Genomic DNA, 16,116 nt, shown 5'->3' on the forward strand with positions numbered 1-16,116 from the left:
TCCGAGCCTCCCACTAGAGAGCGGGGGACCCAGGCTGCACCTGCAGGGAGGAGGATGGAGACCCAAACTCAGCACCTGCACTGGGCCAGGAACATCTACACAGGGCCCCTTTCACTCTCACAAAACTCCTGGGAACTGGGATTATTAGCCCCATTTTACAGGTAAGAAAACAGGCTTAGAAAAGTTTTAAGCAACTGTCTCCAAGTTTTACGGCTCAAGAGTCAGGTAGCTGAATTCTGCTCAAGTTTGCCAGTACATTGCCAGAGGCTCCAAGCACTTGGCCCAGGGTGCTGTTCTGTGTCTGCACTGCCCTGGGTGCCTGCCACCTGACTGCCACCCAGGGCCTGGTCACTCCTCCTTTAACTCCCTGCCCTGCCCTGCCCTCACCCCTGTAGAGTTTACCCTTCCCTGAGGATGCTCTTATCATGCATCTCGGATCCTGCAGAGGCCACACAAGTCATGGGCGCCTGCACATTTGTGTTTTCCCAGCACTGTCCCACCCCTTGACCAGCAGTGACTAATTCAGGCCCGACGCAGCAGGTGGCTGTGGAATGAATGAAGGAATGGACAGAGTCAGGCTGCAAGAGAGCCACGCTCTGAGTGCACCAGCATGACTACAGAAGTGTGTCCCGGGGAGATGGAGGCCAGGCCCGGCCCGCCCCACACCCCAGACCCTTTTTCTCATTCCCAGCCCTGCTGGAGGCTGAGGCAGGCGATTGCGTGGCCTGAATCGGATTAACTGCTCTGAGTTAACTGGCTGTCCCTCGCCGCCAGCATGACGGATCCTGCTTGACATTTCCCTAGATAGTTAATTGATACCCAAGTAATTTGTCATGGAGACCTCGTTATATGCCAACTGGGTCCCCTAAGCCGTTAACGTCTGTGCCCCAGAAACAAGATTGGCAAGTTAATAATGAAGCCTTAATCATGCTATTCCCTGCTGGCATGGGAAGAGAATTACCCGGAGACAAGATGGGGTGCTGCTGGGAAGAGATGGTGCTTTCTGAGGGATTTAGGAATGGAATGTCCTGAGAGAGCCTGGCATCCCCTTCCCTGTTTCCCCAACCAGGTGTGCCTTCTTCTGATGACAGTGCTCTCACTGTCCACAGAGGAATTACCCTCCATGAGGTGGGCTATGGCTGACTCCACTCCCTGGCTCCAGGTTGGACACCTGGTCCCCCCTCCCTTCCAGCCACAGTGATCAAATCAAGCAATGATCACAGTCCATCCAGAACCTAGGCCTGGGGCTTTTAAGTGGAGCCTTTGCGACAGAGGGACACACTTCACCCAGGAACACTACAGGGGAGAAAGAAAGCCTGGGCTGCTGCCAGCTATCCAGCATCCAGAGGGGAGGCCCCCTGGGTCAAAGGGACAGGGCAGACGTGTGTTGCAGCCAGGCCACACATAGCCAGCTCTGCCCTGGAGTGAACTAACAAGCCCCTGTTATTAGCTTAAGGTGGTTTAAGTTGGGTTTTGTCACATGTAATCCAGAGAGTTCTCAGCTCAAACACCTACAGGCCCTTACTTCAGGATTCAAGCTTGTCTGCAGAGCCCAGGTGAGGTCTGCTCACAAGAGTGAGAAGTCCCGGGCAGGAAGACAGCCCAATGCAGAAAGGCAAGGCCTGGACAGAGGGGATCCCGGTGGAAGAGGAGGAAAGCTAGAGTAGAGGCCATCCAGCATCTTGGGTTGGCAGCCCAGGCTGACATGATGGCATTGAGTTCAGCACTGTGGACAGCAGTGGCTTTCCCCAACATAACACTGAAGCCCCAGAGGAGGAAACAGAGATTTCCCACCCACCTAGGAGACACAGGACAATGAGGTTCATCTTGAGGCTGTGGACAGACTCCTGAAAGATGTCATAGTGTCCTGTGTCTTGAAACAAAGACTCTTCTGGGTACTTAAAAATTCCCCTTTCCTGGTCTTGCCAGTTTCTAGGGTGGTGTTAGGGTGGAGCTGTAGTTCTGAAGAAGAAATCAGATAATGCATCCATTATAACAAAGGAGCCCACATAGGAGTGAGATGAGGGTGAGAGAGGTCCCTGGTGCTGGATGTGCATCAGGTATACCAGGCAACTTAGGCAGGTGGGTATAGAAGGAGTGACACGATACTAGTTATGCTTTGGCGGACTAAAATATTATTCAGAACAAAGGTATATTCTCTCATAGTTTCTGAGGGGTAGGAACCTGGAAGCAGACGGGCTAGCTGGTTCTGGCTCAGCATCTCTTATGAAGTTGTAGTCAAGACAATGGCCAGGGCTGGGGGCACCTGAAGGCTTGATAAGGGCTGGGGGGTGAACTTCCAAGATGGTGCCCTTATATGGTGACTGGCAGGTAGGATCAGTTCTCTGCCATGTGGACTTCACAGAGCAGTTTATAACACGGCAGCTGACGTCTCAAAGTGAATGATGAGCGGGAAAAGGGAGGGTGGGGACACCATCAAGAAAAAAGTCCCAGTGTGTTTTAGGCCTAGCATCAGAAGTGACACACCTTCACTTCCGCACCTTCATACAGGTCACACAGATGGACCTAGTTCAACGTAGCCAGGGGGTTCTATCAGCCCCAAGAGGCCATCTTGGAAGCTGGCTACCACAGGCTCCAAGAAAAAAAATAAATTCAAGATGGCCTGATGCTTTTAATGTACCAAAAAGGGATTTATATTTCTATTGCAGAGTTTGAGAATAACTAATGGATACACAGAAAATAACCAAGCCCAAAACATAAGGCAATTATCAAGTGCAGGAAAAACAAGAGGTTGTACAAAAATGGAGATACAACTACATTACATTACTCAGCTATGAATAGTATGTGCAAAGAAAGAATAATGCAGACATTGAATTCTGACTCAGTGAAAATGGGAAGACGGAAGGAAAATGTGTGGGGGGCTATGTGAGAGGAAACAAACTCTCAACTCCCATAGCAGGAAATCAATGGATAATTTCTAACTCTAGGGGAAAGAAGAAGGAAGAGGGAAAAAAAAAAAGAAAGGCAACATTAGCATGGAATTTAGAAGTAAATATGAAAAAAAACAACCCCCACACCAAAAAAAGAAAGGAAGAAAAAGAAAAAAATCCTAAAAACTGAAATAACAAAACTTTGCATTTGAGCAGGGGAAGTCAAGAAAGGAGAGGAGTGGGTGGGTTAGGATCTACTGGATTTTCATTACTGTTTGACTATTTAAACTATGCATATTTAAAACCCTGGTTTTTTTTAAAAAAAACACACACACACAACAAAACACCAAAACACCAGTGCAATTTAAGTAACTAAAAGACAAAAATACTCCAGCCTGCTCTCCACTCCCAGCTCTCCACTGGGCACCTGCGGCCCTGAGAAAGGGCCTAGGGAGCTGTGTCTTCTTCCTAGAAAGAACCCCCAACCCACACCCCACGTGCTGCAGTCCTCCCCTGCTCCACCACGAGCCTCTAGCGGTCTCCCCAGTCTCTCTCTGAGTTAATGCAGGTTGGCTTACCTGTCTGTCTTGGGACTGCATTCTTCCTCCACTAGCCTGCCTCCCACCTTCCCTGCCCCCTTCCCAGGTCTTCTGCTGGTTGGGTGGAGAGGAATCAGATTGGGGGGGCACCCAGCCCTGTCCACGAGCAACAACTGTGCCCCTGGCCCCTCCAGCCTGCATTCCCTACCTGCCCCCAGTGCTGCCCATCATGGTACGAAACCCAGAAGTTGTTCCTGTTTCCCAGGGAGGTGAAATGGGGATAGTGGGCTGTGCTCCATCATTTCTATGACACCTCTCATAATTACCCAGTGTACTATTCATTTGGATGTCAGCGCTGCCGCATGCCTGTGTCTTTAATTAATAATTTGGTAAAACTCCATGCAGAGCCTCGCCAGGGCAGTGCAACAGGGACTACTGGGGCTGGGCCAAACCTGCAGCGGGTGGGCCAGGCTGATGAGGACCCCCACCTCTCCCGACCCAGCAAGTGCAGAGGCCTTAGGCTGGAACCCAGAGCCCTGCTTCCTTGTCCCCAGGTGTTCCCATCAGACCACAGAGCCCCAGGTGAAGCCCCTTAGGGAACCCTTCCAGGGGAGGAAAGCAGACCCCAAGGGCTGTGTGTGTACCAGTGACTGGGGTCTAAGTTGGGGGATTGGCTCCCCTGCAGCCCAGACTGACCCTTGATCCCTGGAGGGTTGAGACCTTAGGAGTGGGGAGGAGGTATGATCAAAGGGGCCAAGGAGCCTGGCTCAGACACAAGCTCAAACAGGTCAATACCTGTGATCAGAAAGGCACAGGGAAGGGATCCTTGGGGCAGCTAGGAACATGGTTGGGCCTCCTCCCTGTGGCCTGGCCTTGATCCGATCACAAAGAACTCCCAGGCCTGGGTGTCCTCTGTTCCTGACTGTTCCAAAAGTAGGGAGGGTGGGCAGACTAGGGTCCTGGAGGCAGGTGCTATGAGGGCCCTGGATGTGACCTGAAATGGCCAGGCCTGCCCACCAGCTCGTGGTAGCTTCCAGGCTCAGCCCCTGGGCACCTGGGAAAGGGGCACAGAGGCTGCCGGGCTAACAGGAAGATCTATTTGGATCTGATTTGAATTATTGAGTGTTTCGAGACTTATTCTTGGTTCTGGGGCAGGCTGTGGTCTGCGAAGATGGATATCATTTCGGCCCTATTTTTAAGGCTCTGTGGGAAGGAGCCCAGACGCCACTGCACTTAAGGCTCCTGTGCAGCCTTCTGCAGGGCAGAGCCCCTGGGGGCAGGGGGAGAGGCAGGCAGGACATGCCACCGCCAAGCCCCCGCCCCATTCCCACTGCTTTCCTGCTCTCCCGTGAATGACCCCAGCCAGCAGGCCCTCAGACTCCACGTTGGCCCCCTTCAGTTGCTTCAGCGCCACCCCCATCTTTCCAACCCCTCCACATGAACTCCCAGCTTGGCCTACCCCTCCAAGATGCTCAGGGCTATATCCACACCCACCACCCTGACGTGAGCCAGGGATCCCAGCAAGCTGCTGACATGTTCTCTCTCTTCCTCTCATCTCTGATATGGCCTTGGTGTGGCCAGGAGACAGGACCGAGGGGCCAATGGGTCCGAGAACTGCTACAGAGTCTCTTCCTCCAGGCTGTAGCTGAAACTAGTCCCTTTAAGTTCAGATGCCCACCCCACCCCCACCTCCACCCATAAGCCTTCCATGACAGGCTTAAGCCCCCACTCAGCCCACCCAATCTCTGCTACCCTTCAACTGCTTCGCCTGGAACCTCTGAGGTCAGGCCAGGATTTAGGTGGGGCCATAATTAGATTCTGATGGGGTGGGATTTATAGTCTTTGGGGCTTGTGGGAAGAGATGGAAGCCCTTGAAAGCAGAGCTAGGTTGAGTCCTGACTGTCTGAATCTTGCAGGGGACCCTGCCCTCCCACTCCTCACTCAAGCCAGGGGCACTACAGAGGCATTGTGAGGGTGGGGAGAGCACTCCTTAGAAAAACCACTCACTGCCAGACTGACCCAAACTGCTAAAATCAGTCAATAAAGTGGAAATACTACTACCAACTTTATAGAAATAGAAAATTTCACAAACAATTGTATGCCACCAACACACTAGACAATCTAGATGAAATGGACAAATCCCTAGAAACACACAAACTATCAAGTGATTCAAGAACAGAAAATTTTCATAGACCGATAACAAAGAGATTGAATCCGTAATCAAAATCCTCCCAACAAAGACAAGCACAGGGCCAGATGGCTTCACTGTGATTTTACCAAAGGTTTAACAAGAATCAACACCAATCCTTCTCAGACTCTTCCAAAGAAGAAAAGAGGAGGGAACACTTCTAACTATTCTATGATGCCAGTATTACCCTCTATCAAAGCCAGACAAAGACATCACAAGATAAGAAAACTACAGACCAGTATCCCTTATGAATATAGATGTAAAAGCCCTCAACAAAATACTAGCAAATCAAATTCAGCGGCATAGAAAAAGGATTATACACTATGACCAAGAGGGATTTATTCCATAAATGCAAGAGTGGCTCAAAATATTAAAGTCAATCAATCTAATACATCACATTAACAGAATGAAGGAAAATGATCATTTCAAAGGTGCAGAAAAAACATTTGATAAATCCAACACCCTTTCATGATAAAAACACAGAGAAACTAGGAATAGAAGGAACTTTCTCAAGCTGATAAAGGTTGAAAACCCCACAGCTAACATCATACTCTGTGGTGAAAGACTGAAAGCTTTCTCCCCCAAGATCAGGCACCTGTCTCTCTACCTCTGGAACAGATAGATTCAGAGGAAAGGAAGAAATAAAACTTTCTCTATTCGCATAAAACATGATCTTATATATAAAACCCTTAAGGAACACATACATACATACATACACACATACATACGCACACACACATTAGTGCTAGTAAATGAGTACAGCAAAGTTGCCAAAGATACAAAAATAGTTGTATTTTTATACACTTTCAATGGGCAATTCAAAAATAAAACAGTAGCATCAAAAACAATAAAATACTTATTAATAAATTTTACCAAAGGAAGGACAAGACATGTTCAAGGAAAATCACAAGACATTGTTAAAAGTAATTAAAGAAGATATAAATAAGTGAAAAGATCCTGAGTTCAGTGACTGGAAGAGGTAATACTGTTAAGACAGCAGTGCTCTCCAAATTGATCAGTGCGATCACTATCATAATTCTAACTGCCTTTTTTGGGGGGCAGAAATGGACAAGCTGGTTCTAAAATTCATATGGAATTACAAAAGACCGAAATATCAGTATGCAAAAATTACCTCAAAATGGGTCAAAGATCTAAATGTAAGAGCTGAAACTACAAAACTCTTGGAGGAAATTTTTGTGACATGAGATTAGGCAATGGTTTCATGGTTATGACACCAAAGCACAAGCAACAAATGAAAAATAGATAAACTGAACTTCATCAAATTTTAAAACCTTCACTCAAAGGACGCAATCAAAAAAATGAAAGGCGACTTCCCTGGCAGTTCAGTGGTTAAGACTCTGCATTCCAATGCAGGGGCTGTGGGTTTGATCCCTGGTTGATCCCAGGCTGTCCCTGTCTCTGACCACTAATGCCTCAGTGTGGAGCCCGGCTGGTGCTGTACACCCCCCATTCTTCATTCACTGGGAAATGACTGTGCCCCCGCCGGCATGGACTCCACGTGGATCCTCACACTCAGTCCCCCAACTGGATCAAACAAGTGCTCAGATCCTCGCAGGACACAGACCCGAGACAGGAGGGGCACTGCCAGCACAAGGGAGTCAGAAGCCACAGGTACTGAGGTGCAGGTTCCAAAGCCACAATATGCCAGACCCTGGGGTGAGTGGGCAGATGGCCCAGGGCCTGCTAGGGAGGGTGGGGTGAGGTGGGGCTCCCTGTGAACCCCCGGCTGTGATGAGCAGGTATTTTTTTCAGTCCCAGGACTGGGTGGACAGTGGAAGCAGAGGTGAGAAGAAAGATGTGCCAGTGTGGACATCTGGGGAGGACTGGAGATCAGAACCTGGGACAGGCCTTCCCGCCTGTAGGAGTCCCCTTGGAGGTTCCTGTGGAACATGCCAGAAGTTGCTTGCCCAGCAGGCCTTTGAGTGGAGCCCATAAGCATGTGAGTGGCATTCCAGCAGCCCACTTGACCCCAGGAGGTCCTCTGTACCCAGAAGCCCCCCACCCTGGAATGGTCCTGTTTCCTACTGCAATGTCCTAACAATGCCTTATACAGGGCTTCAAGAGCAGAGGTTAAGCAGAAGGGGGGCAGCACCCTGCAAGCCCCAAACAGCTGGATGCCTTGCCCACTTGTTCCCTTTGCTTCTCCTAGGAGCCCAGGCCTGGAAGAGAGCTCCTTTCTCATCATGAATGAAAGGAGACACACCAGAGCAGAGAACGGAGGGAGTGCTAAGACCTGGGGCTTCCCTGGGTTTCTGTGCCAGGCTGTCAAACCATGACAAGCAGCTCCTTGAGAGGCAGCATAAATGGCAAGAAAGGCCTTCAAAGATTCTTCACATCTCTCGGCAAAGATCCCAGAGTTCTTAGGGAACCTGGGGGCCTGGGGGTGAGCTGGCAGGTGGAGGACTGGGGGCTGTGGGTGGAGCCATGTGCCCTTCTGGGATTTAGCTCACATCGAGGGGCATGGCAGGTCAGGGGCCAGAGTCAGGGATGAGGCAGAGCTGCTTCCCAAGGTGGAGATGCCTTTTGAGGCTGGGCCTCTGGGTGAAGAGGCTGGCAGGGCAGAGTGCGTCAGGTTGGCAGGGATGGGGGAGAGCTATTGGCACTTGAACGCAATGGGCTGCCCACCCTCACAGACCCTGGCCAGGACAACAGACGCCAACACCCACCCCTTCTGGCATCAGTTCCAGCCCTCCGCCTGGCACCCATCCCTTCAGCCTAAACTGCCCCTGTATGTCTCCTCCAAGCTCAGCCTCTTCCAGGCTAAGATGCAGCTCTTCTGCCCTTCTCCTGGCCCTGCATGTGCCAGAAGCAGACAGGCTGGAGACCGGCAGGGCAGCCAGGGGCCAAGCCCAACAGCAGCCACCCCAGTCTAGACCCTCCCTGGGCAAAGCAGGAGTGGCTTGGGTCGGCAGGGAGCTGGGTCCTGGTTTATAAATGATCTCGAAGCAAAAGCAGCATGTGCACTCAGAGGAGCAGATGGGCCAGGAGAAGGTGTGGATGTATGCATAGTCTGGCAGCCAGAAGCCCACCTGGGCACTTTCAGAACAGAACACAAAAACACCAGAAAACTCCCTGTGAACCTTGAATCCCTTCCTGTGCTCCTGAGAAATTAATGTCACGGGTTCTCTGGATCTGGTGCCCTACCATGTGAGCTGTGTTCCAGTGAGCTTGCTCTGGGCCCCCAGGCCCCATGACCACAAGGGGAAGGTGGCCAGCCCAGTTCATCTGAGAATGGCTCTACCTGCTGCGTCCCCATGTCCTCGGGCATGGGTGCCCTACCTGCTCTGTGGGCCATTCCCTCAGTCCCCAAAGATGAGTTGGAGCAGGAAGCCCAGGAGTCTCCCTGGCATCTAGCTCAGTGCCACCCCCGGCCCTTGCCCTACTGCCCCTGGGTGCCTGGGCCTAGGCGCTTCAGCTCTGGGCTTCAAGGAGCCCGTCCTTACCTGCAGGCTCTTCTGAGACTCCTTGGGGGCACGCCTTTGGCCTTTGTGCCTCCTTGCTCCTGGTAATGACATCCAAGAAATGACAGCATCAAACACCAGAGCCCCCTCACTTCCCAGATGGTCTCTGGAAGCTGAGCCAACCTGGGTCCTCAGGGGCTTGAGGACCCAGGTCAGAGGGCAAGGCAGATCCTGATGGCCAACCCCTACCCCTGGGAGAGTTCAGGAGTGCCCCTCAGTCCTCAAAGCAGCTTAGCCAAGCGCAGGCCAGGAGGGGAAGGGAACACAGAGGAAACACTGTGCTTGCCAAGGGCTCTGAGCAGGAGAGGACAGGCCTGACATGGGAGCTGCCAGCTGCCACCTCACTGCCTCAGTCTCCTCATCTGCGAAGTGAGCACAGTGCCTGTCTTATGGAAGTGCTGTCAAGATTCAGCAAGCAGCTCCTGCACACACACGGCAGGATGAGAATTACTGTGTACCACACAGGTGAGGGAACAGGCCTGGAGAGAGCAAATGACATAGCTGGTGCAGAACCAGGTTGTGAGCTGAGACCATCTGACTCCCTTGCCCTTTCTGTGAAACCCAAGGGCCTCACAGACAAATGGACCAAGGTAAGCAGGGGGCCGCCAGGGTGGGAGGTAAGCAGTGGATTGTGAGGGTTTCTGGAGAGTCCACACTGGTGCCCAACATTCTCTACTGTCCCCTCGGGAGCTTTGCGTCTGCTGCTTGGCCCTGCATGTCTGGCCTGAGCTGCAGCACAACAACTGAGAGAGGCCCAGCCACCAGAAATGGCCCCACGTGGGCATGACCCAGCCAGCCCAGCACTCACCTCCCCGACGGTGGGGCAGGGACCCCTTGGACTTCCTGGGTCCTGCGGATGTAGTCTCGGGAGCGGATGTCAGCCTGGGGAGGGGGGCTGGAGTGAGAGGCAGTAGCTGGGGTCCCAAGCTGGCCTCTGGACCAGTCCCCACCCAGAAGGGTGGCCTCTCCTGGGCAAGTCCACAGGGGCCTGGCCTTTAGGACAAGCAGCAGCAGCCCCATCATGTGTGGGTGCCAGGATGCCCAGGCCCTCTGGTCAAGGTGCTTGATGGCCTAAGGGAATTGGCTGGGTGCCCCACTCCTGCTTCAGCTAGCTTTCAGTGGGCTTATAGCTTGTGCTTCCCTGTATGTTTCGCTTGAGCCAATGTTTTTCCTGCTAAAACTCTCTTCTCTGAAGGTTATCTTCAGCCCAGCTTGTCTGTCCCCACTTTTGGTTCATCTGGCTCTCTGGGTAATGTTGGAGAAGGAAATGGCAACCCACTCCAGTATTGTTGCGTAGAGAATTCCATGGACAGACACTACAGTCCATAGGGTCGCAAAGAGTCAGACACGACTAAGCGACTAATGCTTAACGCTGGGTAGTGTTAGCTGTTAACTCTGTGGGGAAGTGTCTAGAAAGTTCTGCAGAGTCACCAGAATCAAAGGGGGCTTGTGGGCCACAGGCCGGTACCAGACACATCCTGGGGAGAGGGGATCTGGCCTGAGGGGGGCCCCCAGAAACCTTCCACTTGGGTTCTCCCACTGCCTGACCCCATTCTAGGGGGCCTGGCCTCAGGGAGGCCCCTGATCCCATCTCCAATGGGCTTAGCCCCGCTTTGGGCCACAAGACTACAGGACACAACAGCTAATCCTCCTGATTGCTTCTACTTCAGAGTGAATGGGCAAGTGGGCAGGGTGGGCAGCAAGGTATCCAGCGGGGAAAGGCCCTGGAGACGTGAGGCAGTACCACCTCCCTTCCCCTAAAGCAGCCTGGCCTGGCCGGGGGACAAAGGGCCTGTGACCAACGGAGCTGGCCCTAAACCCCTCTCTCAGCTTCTCCTCTGAGCTTCCAGAAATAGTCAGGAGGGCAAAATGTACACAGGTGAGTGGGCCCAGGAAGAAGACAGATCAAGAGATAGCCAGTGCCACTGGACAGAACCCCACCCCCTTTCCTGGAAGCAACAGAGTGGGTGGGCTCCTGGATGCAGATGTCTGATTTTTCTCAAGAGCACACACACAGTGTTGGCCACCTCTGAGGGGCTGACGGCACTTTATGGGGTATCCCCCCACCTGCAAGGACACAGTGATCATCCACTCTGGGGCAAGGAGAGGTAGAGGGACAAAGACCTGCCCATAGCACCAGCTCAGTGGAGTCCCTGGTTCTGAGAGCCTGGGAAGAAATCTTCGGTCCTCGTTCCCAGCCCCACTCCTGCCTCAACCCCTGCCCACAAGGTTGTACAGGCGGGTGGGAATGGGAAAGGAAAGGTTTTCTGGGGCCGGGACACATGTCACAAGCTTGAGAACCCATGCATTTACAAACCCTGTGTGGGGAGGGAGGGAGTGAGGCTGAGGCTGTGGGCACAGCACGTCTACCTGGAAGCCACCCTAGGAGCCTAGGCTCTGTGGAGCCCTCGGAGCTGCCGGCGTGGGCTTAGTCGTGTGCATGCTGCTGCTGCCACCTGGAGGCCACCCTGCACACCAGCAGCCAGGAGGCCCCAAACCCCAGGCTCTCGGGGTGTGCCAAGCAGCTGGTACTGAGCTGAGAGACTGGGCGGGCCCTCAGCCAGGTTGCCTCCAGTTGGTGCAGCACAGGCCTCAGACCTTGCTGGGAAGGCAAATGTGACAGAGTTCCCTCCCAAATCACATCCAAAGCCCTGTGGTTAACCTGAAGACCTGCCGCAATGCGCACCGGCTTCCACCTACTCACTCCCCCAGGCCAGGGCTCCAGCCATATGTTTCCCTGAGTTTCTGGGCATCAAACTTCTTCCTGCCCCATGGTCTTTGTAAATGCTGATCCTCGGGCCTGGACTGCCCTTCCCCACCTCTTCCAGCAGGCCTCTCCCTGAGGGCAGCTTCCCACAGATCCTCGACTCACGGGCTTTCCAGGAACTTGTACCCCCCGGGTACCTCCTTAAGGCCAAGACATCAATGTGGCCCAAGGGTATCTTGCATGAGGTTCTATCTCCTGCACAGCAGACCAAGCTTTTTCTTGGCTGGGCCAACTTGTCCATGAGAGTTCTGATCCCCTTTGGCCCCGAGTTTGTGCTACATGCCTGGTGTGGCCTGATTGGCATTTCTGGCACAAGTCTTCCTCAGCTGTGCCCAGTGGCCCTGCAGGGGCCTCCCAGCTGAGGACGGCTGCTCCCTCCCAGGCCAGCTGGGCAGCTTGGGCCCTCAGGGGCTGGCATTTGAGCTGACATCAGCTGATTCACCCAGTGACCCAGGGTGCAGGAGGCTGAGAGGGTGAAGACAGCGCCAGGCAGGGCAGGGTTCCAGGATGAGTCCTGGGAACTCTGTACCTTCCAGGCCCCTCTCCTCCCCTCCAGGGCCCAATGTGACCCAAACAGACTCTCCCACAGGTGCCTGTGGCAAGCTCTTAAGCCCAAGGGCACAGGAAGAGTAGGTGCTGTGCGCTAGCCCACCCACCTGGCAGCCCACTCACCTGGCGCACAGGCTCCGGGATCCGAAACTTGCAGCAGCTGTGGGTCAGGCGCACAGCTGCCTCCAGGCTTATCTTGTGGCCCACAGAGACATAGAGGGGCTTGGTGCTGTGGTCGTGGCTCCTCAGGGCCTGTGACAGAGAGGGCGAGGTCAGGGCGCTGGGCAGGCTTTGTGGGTGAGAGGACTGACACATCTCAGGTGGCGGGCAGGGGCTTGGGGGACTGGCGGCACCTTCAGGGCACCTTCCTGCTGCTTGTCTTGGGGACAGGATAGGGCCAGTGAGGACCCAGAGGGCCCCTCAGCACAGTTTTGGAGGGGAGGAAGTAAAGATGCAGGGTCAGCCAGAATGGCAAGGTCTGGGGTACACACATTACACGGGTGCTAACCCAGGGCCCAGCTGAGGGGTCCTTCTCAGCAGGGCACAGGCCCCTGGCCACTTACTCTGCCCAGGACAGTCCCAGAGCCTCCCATCAGAGGAAATGAGTCTCCTCCAGCCTTTAGGAGCTGTATCTGGAAAACAGAGGGAAAAAACAAACTTGAATACCTTTCTCGGTGAAGGGCCGAAGGCAAGCCTGCTCATTTTCAAACCATGAGCAGTTGCTGAGCAAGGAGATGGAAGGGCCCATCCCGTGAGTGGGTCCTGCTTCCAGGCACCACCTACGGCACTGTCCCACCCTGACAAGACGCTCTCCTCAACCCTGCAGCAGAGAAGGGACAGTAGCCCACCTAGTGCTGGGGGTGGGGAAGCGCCAGGATGGTATACACACAGGGCCACAACCTGCTCGAGGCTGCTTATTTCCTGCTGCTTTCTCTCCTTCTACAAATTTGAGCACTTCTGATTCAACCTGACGAACTTTTTCAGGTGGTAGGGACTGGCTCGCTGAGTGGGTCAGGGGCCCCTGTCAACTCAACAAACACGTGCTCCACTCAGGCATAGGGAGCTGGAAGGAAAAGACAGACACAACTGATCCCCGCTCCCAGTCGGCTGTCCAGGTGGGTGAACCATGCATGTCATTGTCCCCCTCTGGAAGGGGTCCCAGAGGACAGGGATGCCCCAGGCAGGTAGGTGCCCCAGTTCCACGCTGGAGGAAAAGCACGGAACGTTGCACAGGCCCCGAATGCCTAGTACCTACAGGCTCTGCTTCCTGTGGGCGCCACAGCAGCACGCAGGTCAGGGTAGACAGAGCAGGAGAGGCAAACGTGTGCCCAGAGGCTGGGAGAGGAGTTCCGGGTCTCCAGAGATGACCCACCACCCACGAGCAACTCTGGTCTCCTCATTCTGCCCAGCGACCCAGGATGGGAAGAGAGTGTCCCAGCGGAGCCAGCCCACAGCAGGGCAGTCTGTGTCCTGCGCCACACAGGCCCCCTCACCTTCTCCTTGTGCAGAGCATTGTTCTCAAGTCCATCCACCTGCAGGAGTTTCTTGGCCACCCCGATGCAAGGCAGGTCTGTGAGGACACCAAGGTGGCAGGCCACCCCAAAACCTGCAGGGGCAAAGGAAGATGAGGCTGGAGCAGTGAGCCCAGCAGTCAGGAGTCGGGGTGAGGGACACACCAGAGCCTCACCGAGCTTCCCATCAACGGAGGCCTATTGGTGGGCAAGGACTAGGGGTTCAGGCCTCAGAGCCCCACCTTGACCTTGAATCTGGCCCTCTGCCCCAACTTCCCAGCTGGCAGGCTGGATGGATGCCTCCCTCCGTCTGACTAGATTAGGAGCCTAATTACAATTAACATGCTCACATGTTTCACCTGCTTCTCCTTTCATTTTCTGGCACATTCCATCCTCCCCTCCATTTGTGGCTACCTTGAGGCCTCTGGGTCTCTGCCCCAACTGCCCCAGCACTTTGGGGTTCCTGCCAGGAGGCCAGGATAACAGTGACTGGGGTCAAGGCCCAGGGCTGGCCTGCTGGTCCTGCACTAGCATCCAGGGTGGCTCTGGGCCCACAGGCTCCCAGGGCAGGGACTGAAAACACAATGCCACCCCTTCTCAACTCCCTCTCCCTCCAGCTTTGTATCTGAGGATATGACAGCCCCTTCCCCTTGCTGGTTTTCTCCTGGGTCAAAGTTCTCCCGTGTCGGTGGGGCACATGTGTCCGTTCCTGCTTGGTTTCAGGCCAGGGTCCGCCTAGGACACAGGGCAGGTCGCCAGTGGGACAGGCTAGCTGAGCTCAAAGTGATCAAAGTGAAAGTGTTAGTCGCTCTAGTTGTGTCTGACTCTTTGCAACTTCACGGACTGCAGCCCGCCAGGCTCCTCAGTCCATGGAATTCTCCAGGCAAGAATACTGGAGTGGGTTGACATTCCCTTCTCCAGGAGATCTTCTCAACCCAGAGATCAAACCCAGGTCTCCTGCACTGCAGACAGATTCTTTACCACCTGAGCCACCAGGGAAGTCCCAGCTGAGCTCAAGGTCTATGACTTTTGGTAGCACTGTGTCCAAACTGGGTGGTGGTACCGGAGCTGGGCCAGCACACGTAGTGGGGACAAGCAGGAAAGAGGTAGGGGTGAAGAGAAGCAGGGGCTCTTTACTAGGGGATCTTGCCAAGGAAAGCAAAACCAGAAGGAGTTGCAGGGCCAGGCTAGGGGGCGGAGGGCCCATGGCCTGGTGCAGGCGACTGCCCCCTTCAGGTCCCTCTCCTACAACCCTCCTGGGCCGTCTTGGGAGCAGGATTACCTCGGTGGTGCAGCACCCCATTTCCATCCACAAAAAGGACCTGGAAGAGCCACAGGGGAAAGTCATAGTCAGCTGAAGCACCTCACGTCCATCAGGCTGGGGCATCCCAGAGCAAGAGGAGGGACCCAGTTCTTTAGGTCTTATCCCTCTTGAGGCAAAAGCACTTCTCCAGGAAGTTCATGGAACCTCTCCCTGCAATGCGGCAAGGCCTGCGGAAGGCCTTCCCTCCAGCCCAGTGAGGTACTTGCCTGGGGCATGAGGCGGGGTTCCCTCTGCCGAAGCTGCTGCACTGCATCCACCAGGAAAGGCAACTCTCGGAAGGCCAGGAAGCCCGAAACGTAGGGGGCTGTCAGGGTCACCATTCGGCAGTCCTCATACAGCACCTGCCACCAGACACCTGGTCACCAGGCACCGGGTCACCTCCCCCTGCCCGCCCTCAGCCCTCATCTGTCAATCCTCATCACTCCGTCTCCCAGTCTCACCCCCAAGTCCCCCCTTCCCTTCCTCACTATCTGGGGACACGTGACCCACCCTACAGGTGGGCGGTGGGGATTCAAATGCTGCCATTTCAAAGGCACTGGCCACACCTGGTCTGTACCAGGCCCTCCTCAGGCTGCCTCCTGTGTAAGTCAGAGCTGCTGTCCTCCTGCCCACCCTGCTGCCAGCCCGTCTGGAGGCTCACAGAAGACCAAGCACAAGAAGCACCTGTGAATAAGGCCAGCGTGTCCTATGAGATGGAGCCTCGGGGAAGAAAAGGCCAGGTCTTCATAGAGGCTACACAGCAAGAAGGGCACCTCTTGCTTTATGAAAAGAGAGTGCAAGTATTTCAGACAAAGGACAGGCATGATCTGAGAGGCAGTCTGGAAGAGAACTAGATCCTGAGAGACTGGAGAGTCCAAAAGGAAAA

The 16,116-nt window shown here is 54.2% G+C and overlaps 1 protein-coding gene across 7 annotated transcripts in view; it reads right to left on the bottom strand.

Moving 5' to 3' along the window:
* ENDOV (endonuclease V) overlaps window positions 1-16,116 on the bottom strand; it is a 79,694-nt gene that overhangs the window by 58,281 nt on the left and 5,297 nt on the right. For 2 of the 7 annotated variants that reach the window (XM_005221053.4, NM_001079777.1), the window contains 8 exon segments: window positions 15,458-15,592; window positions 15,210-15,249; window positions 13,910-14,022; window positions 12,980-13,048; window positions 12,540-12,668; window positions 9,909-9,982; window positions 9,083-9,141; window positions 6,386-7,519 (listed from right to left, as the gene is read on the bottom strand). In XM_005221053.4, the coding sequence (XP_005221110.1) occupies window positions 7,470-7,519; window positions 9,083-9,141; window positions 9,909-9,982; window positions 12,540-12,668; window positions 12,980-13,048; window positions 13,910-14,022; window positions 15,210-15,249; window positions 15,458-15,592 (669 nt within the window). In that variant the 3' untranslated portion in view covers window positions 6,386-7,469. 7 annotated transcript variants of the gene reach the window in all.

This window comes from Bos taurus, chromosome 19 (genome assembly GCF_002263795.3).
Source record: "Bos taurus isolate L1 Dominette 01449 registration number 42190680 breed Hereford chromosome 19, ARS-UCD2.0, whole genome shotgun sequence".
Taxonomy (NCBI): domain Eukaryota; kingdom Metazoa; phylum Chordata; class Mammalia; order Artiodactyla; family Bovidae; genus Bos; species Bos taurus.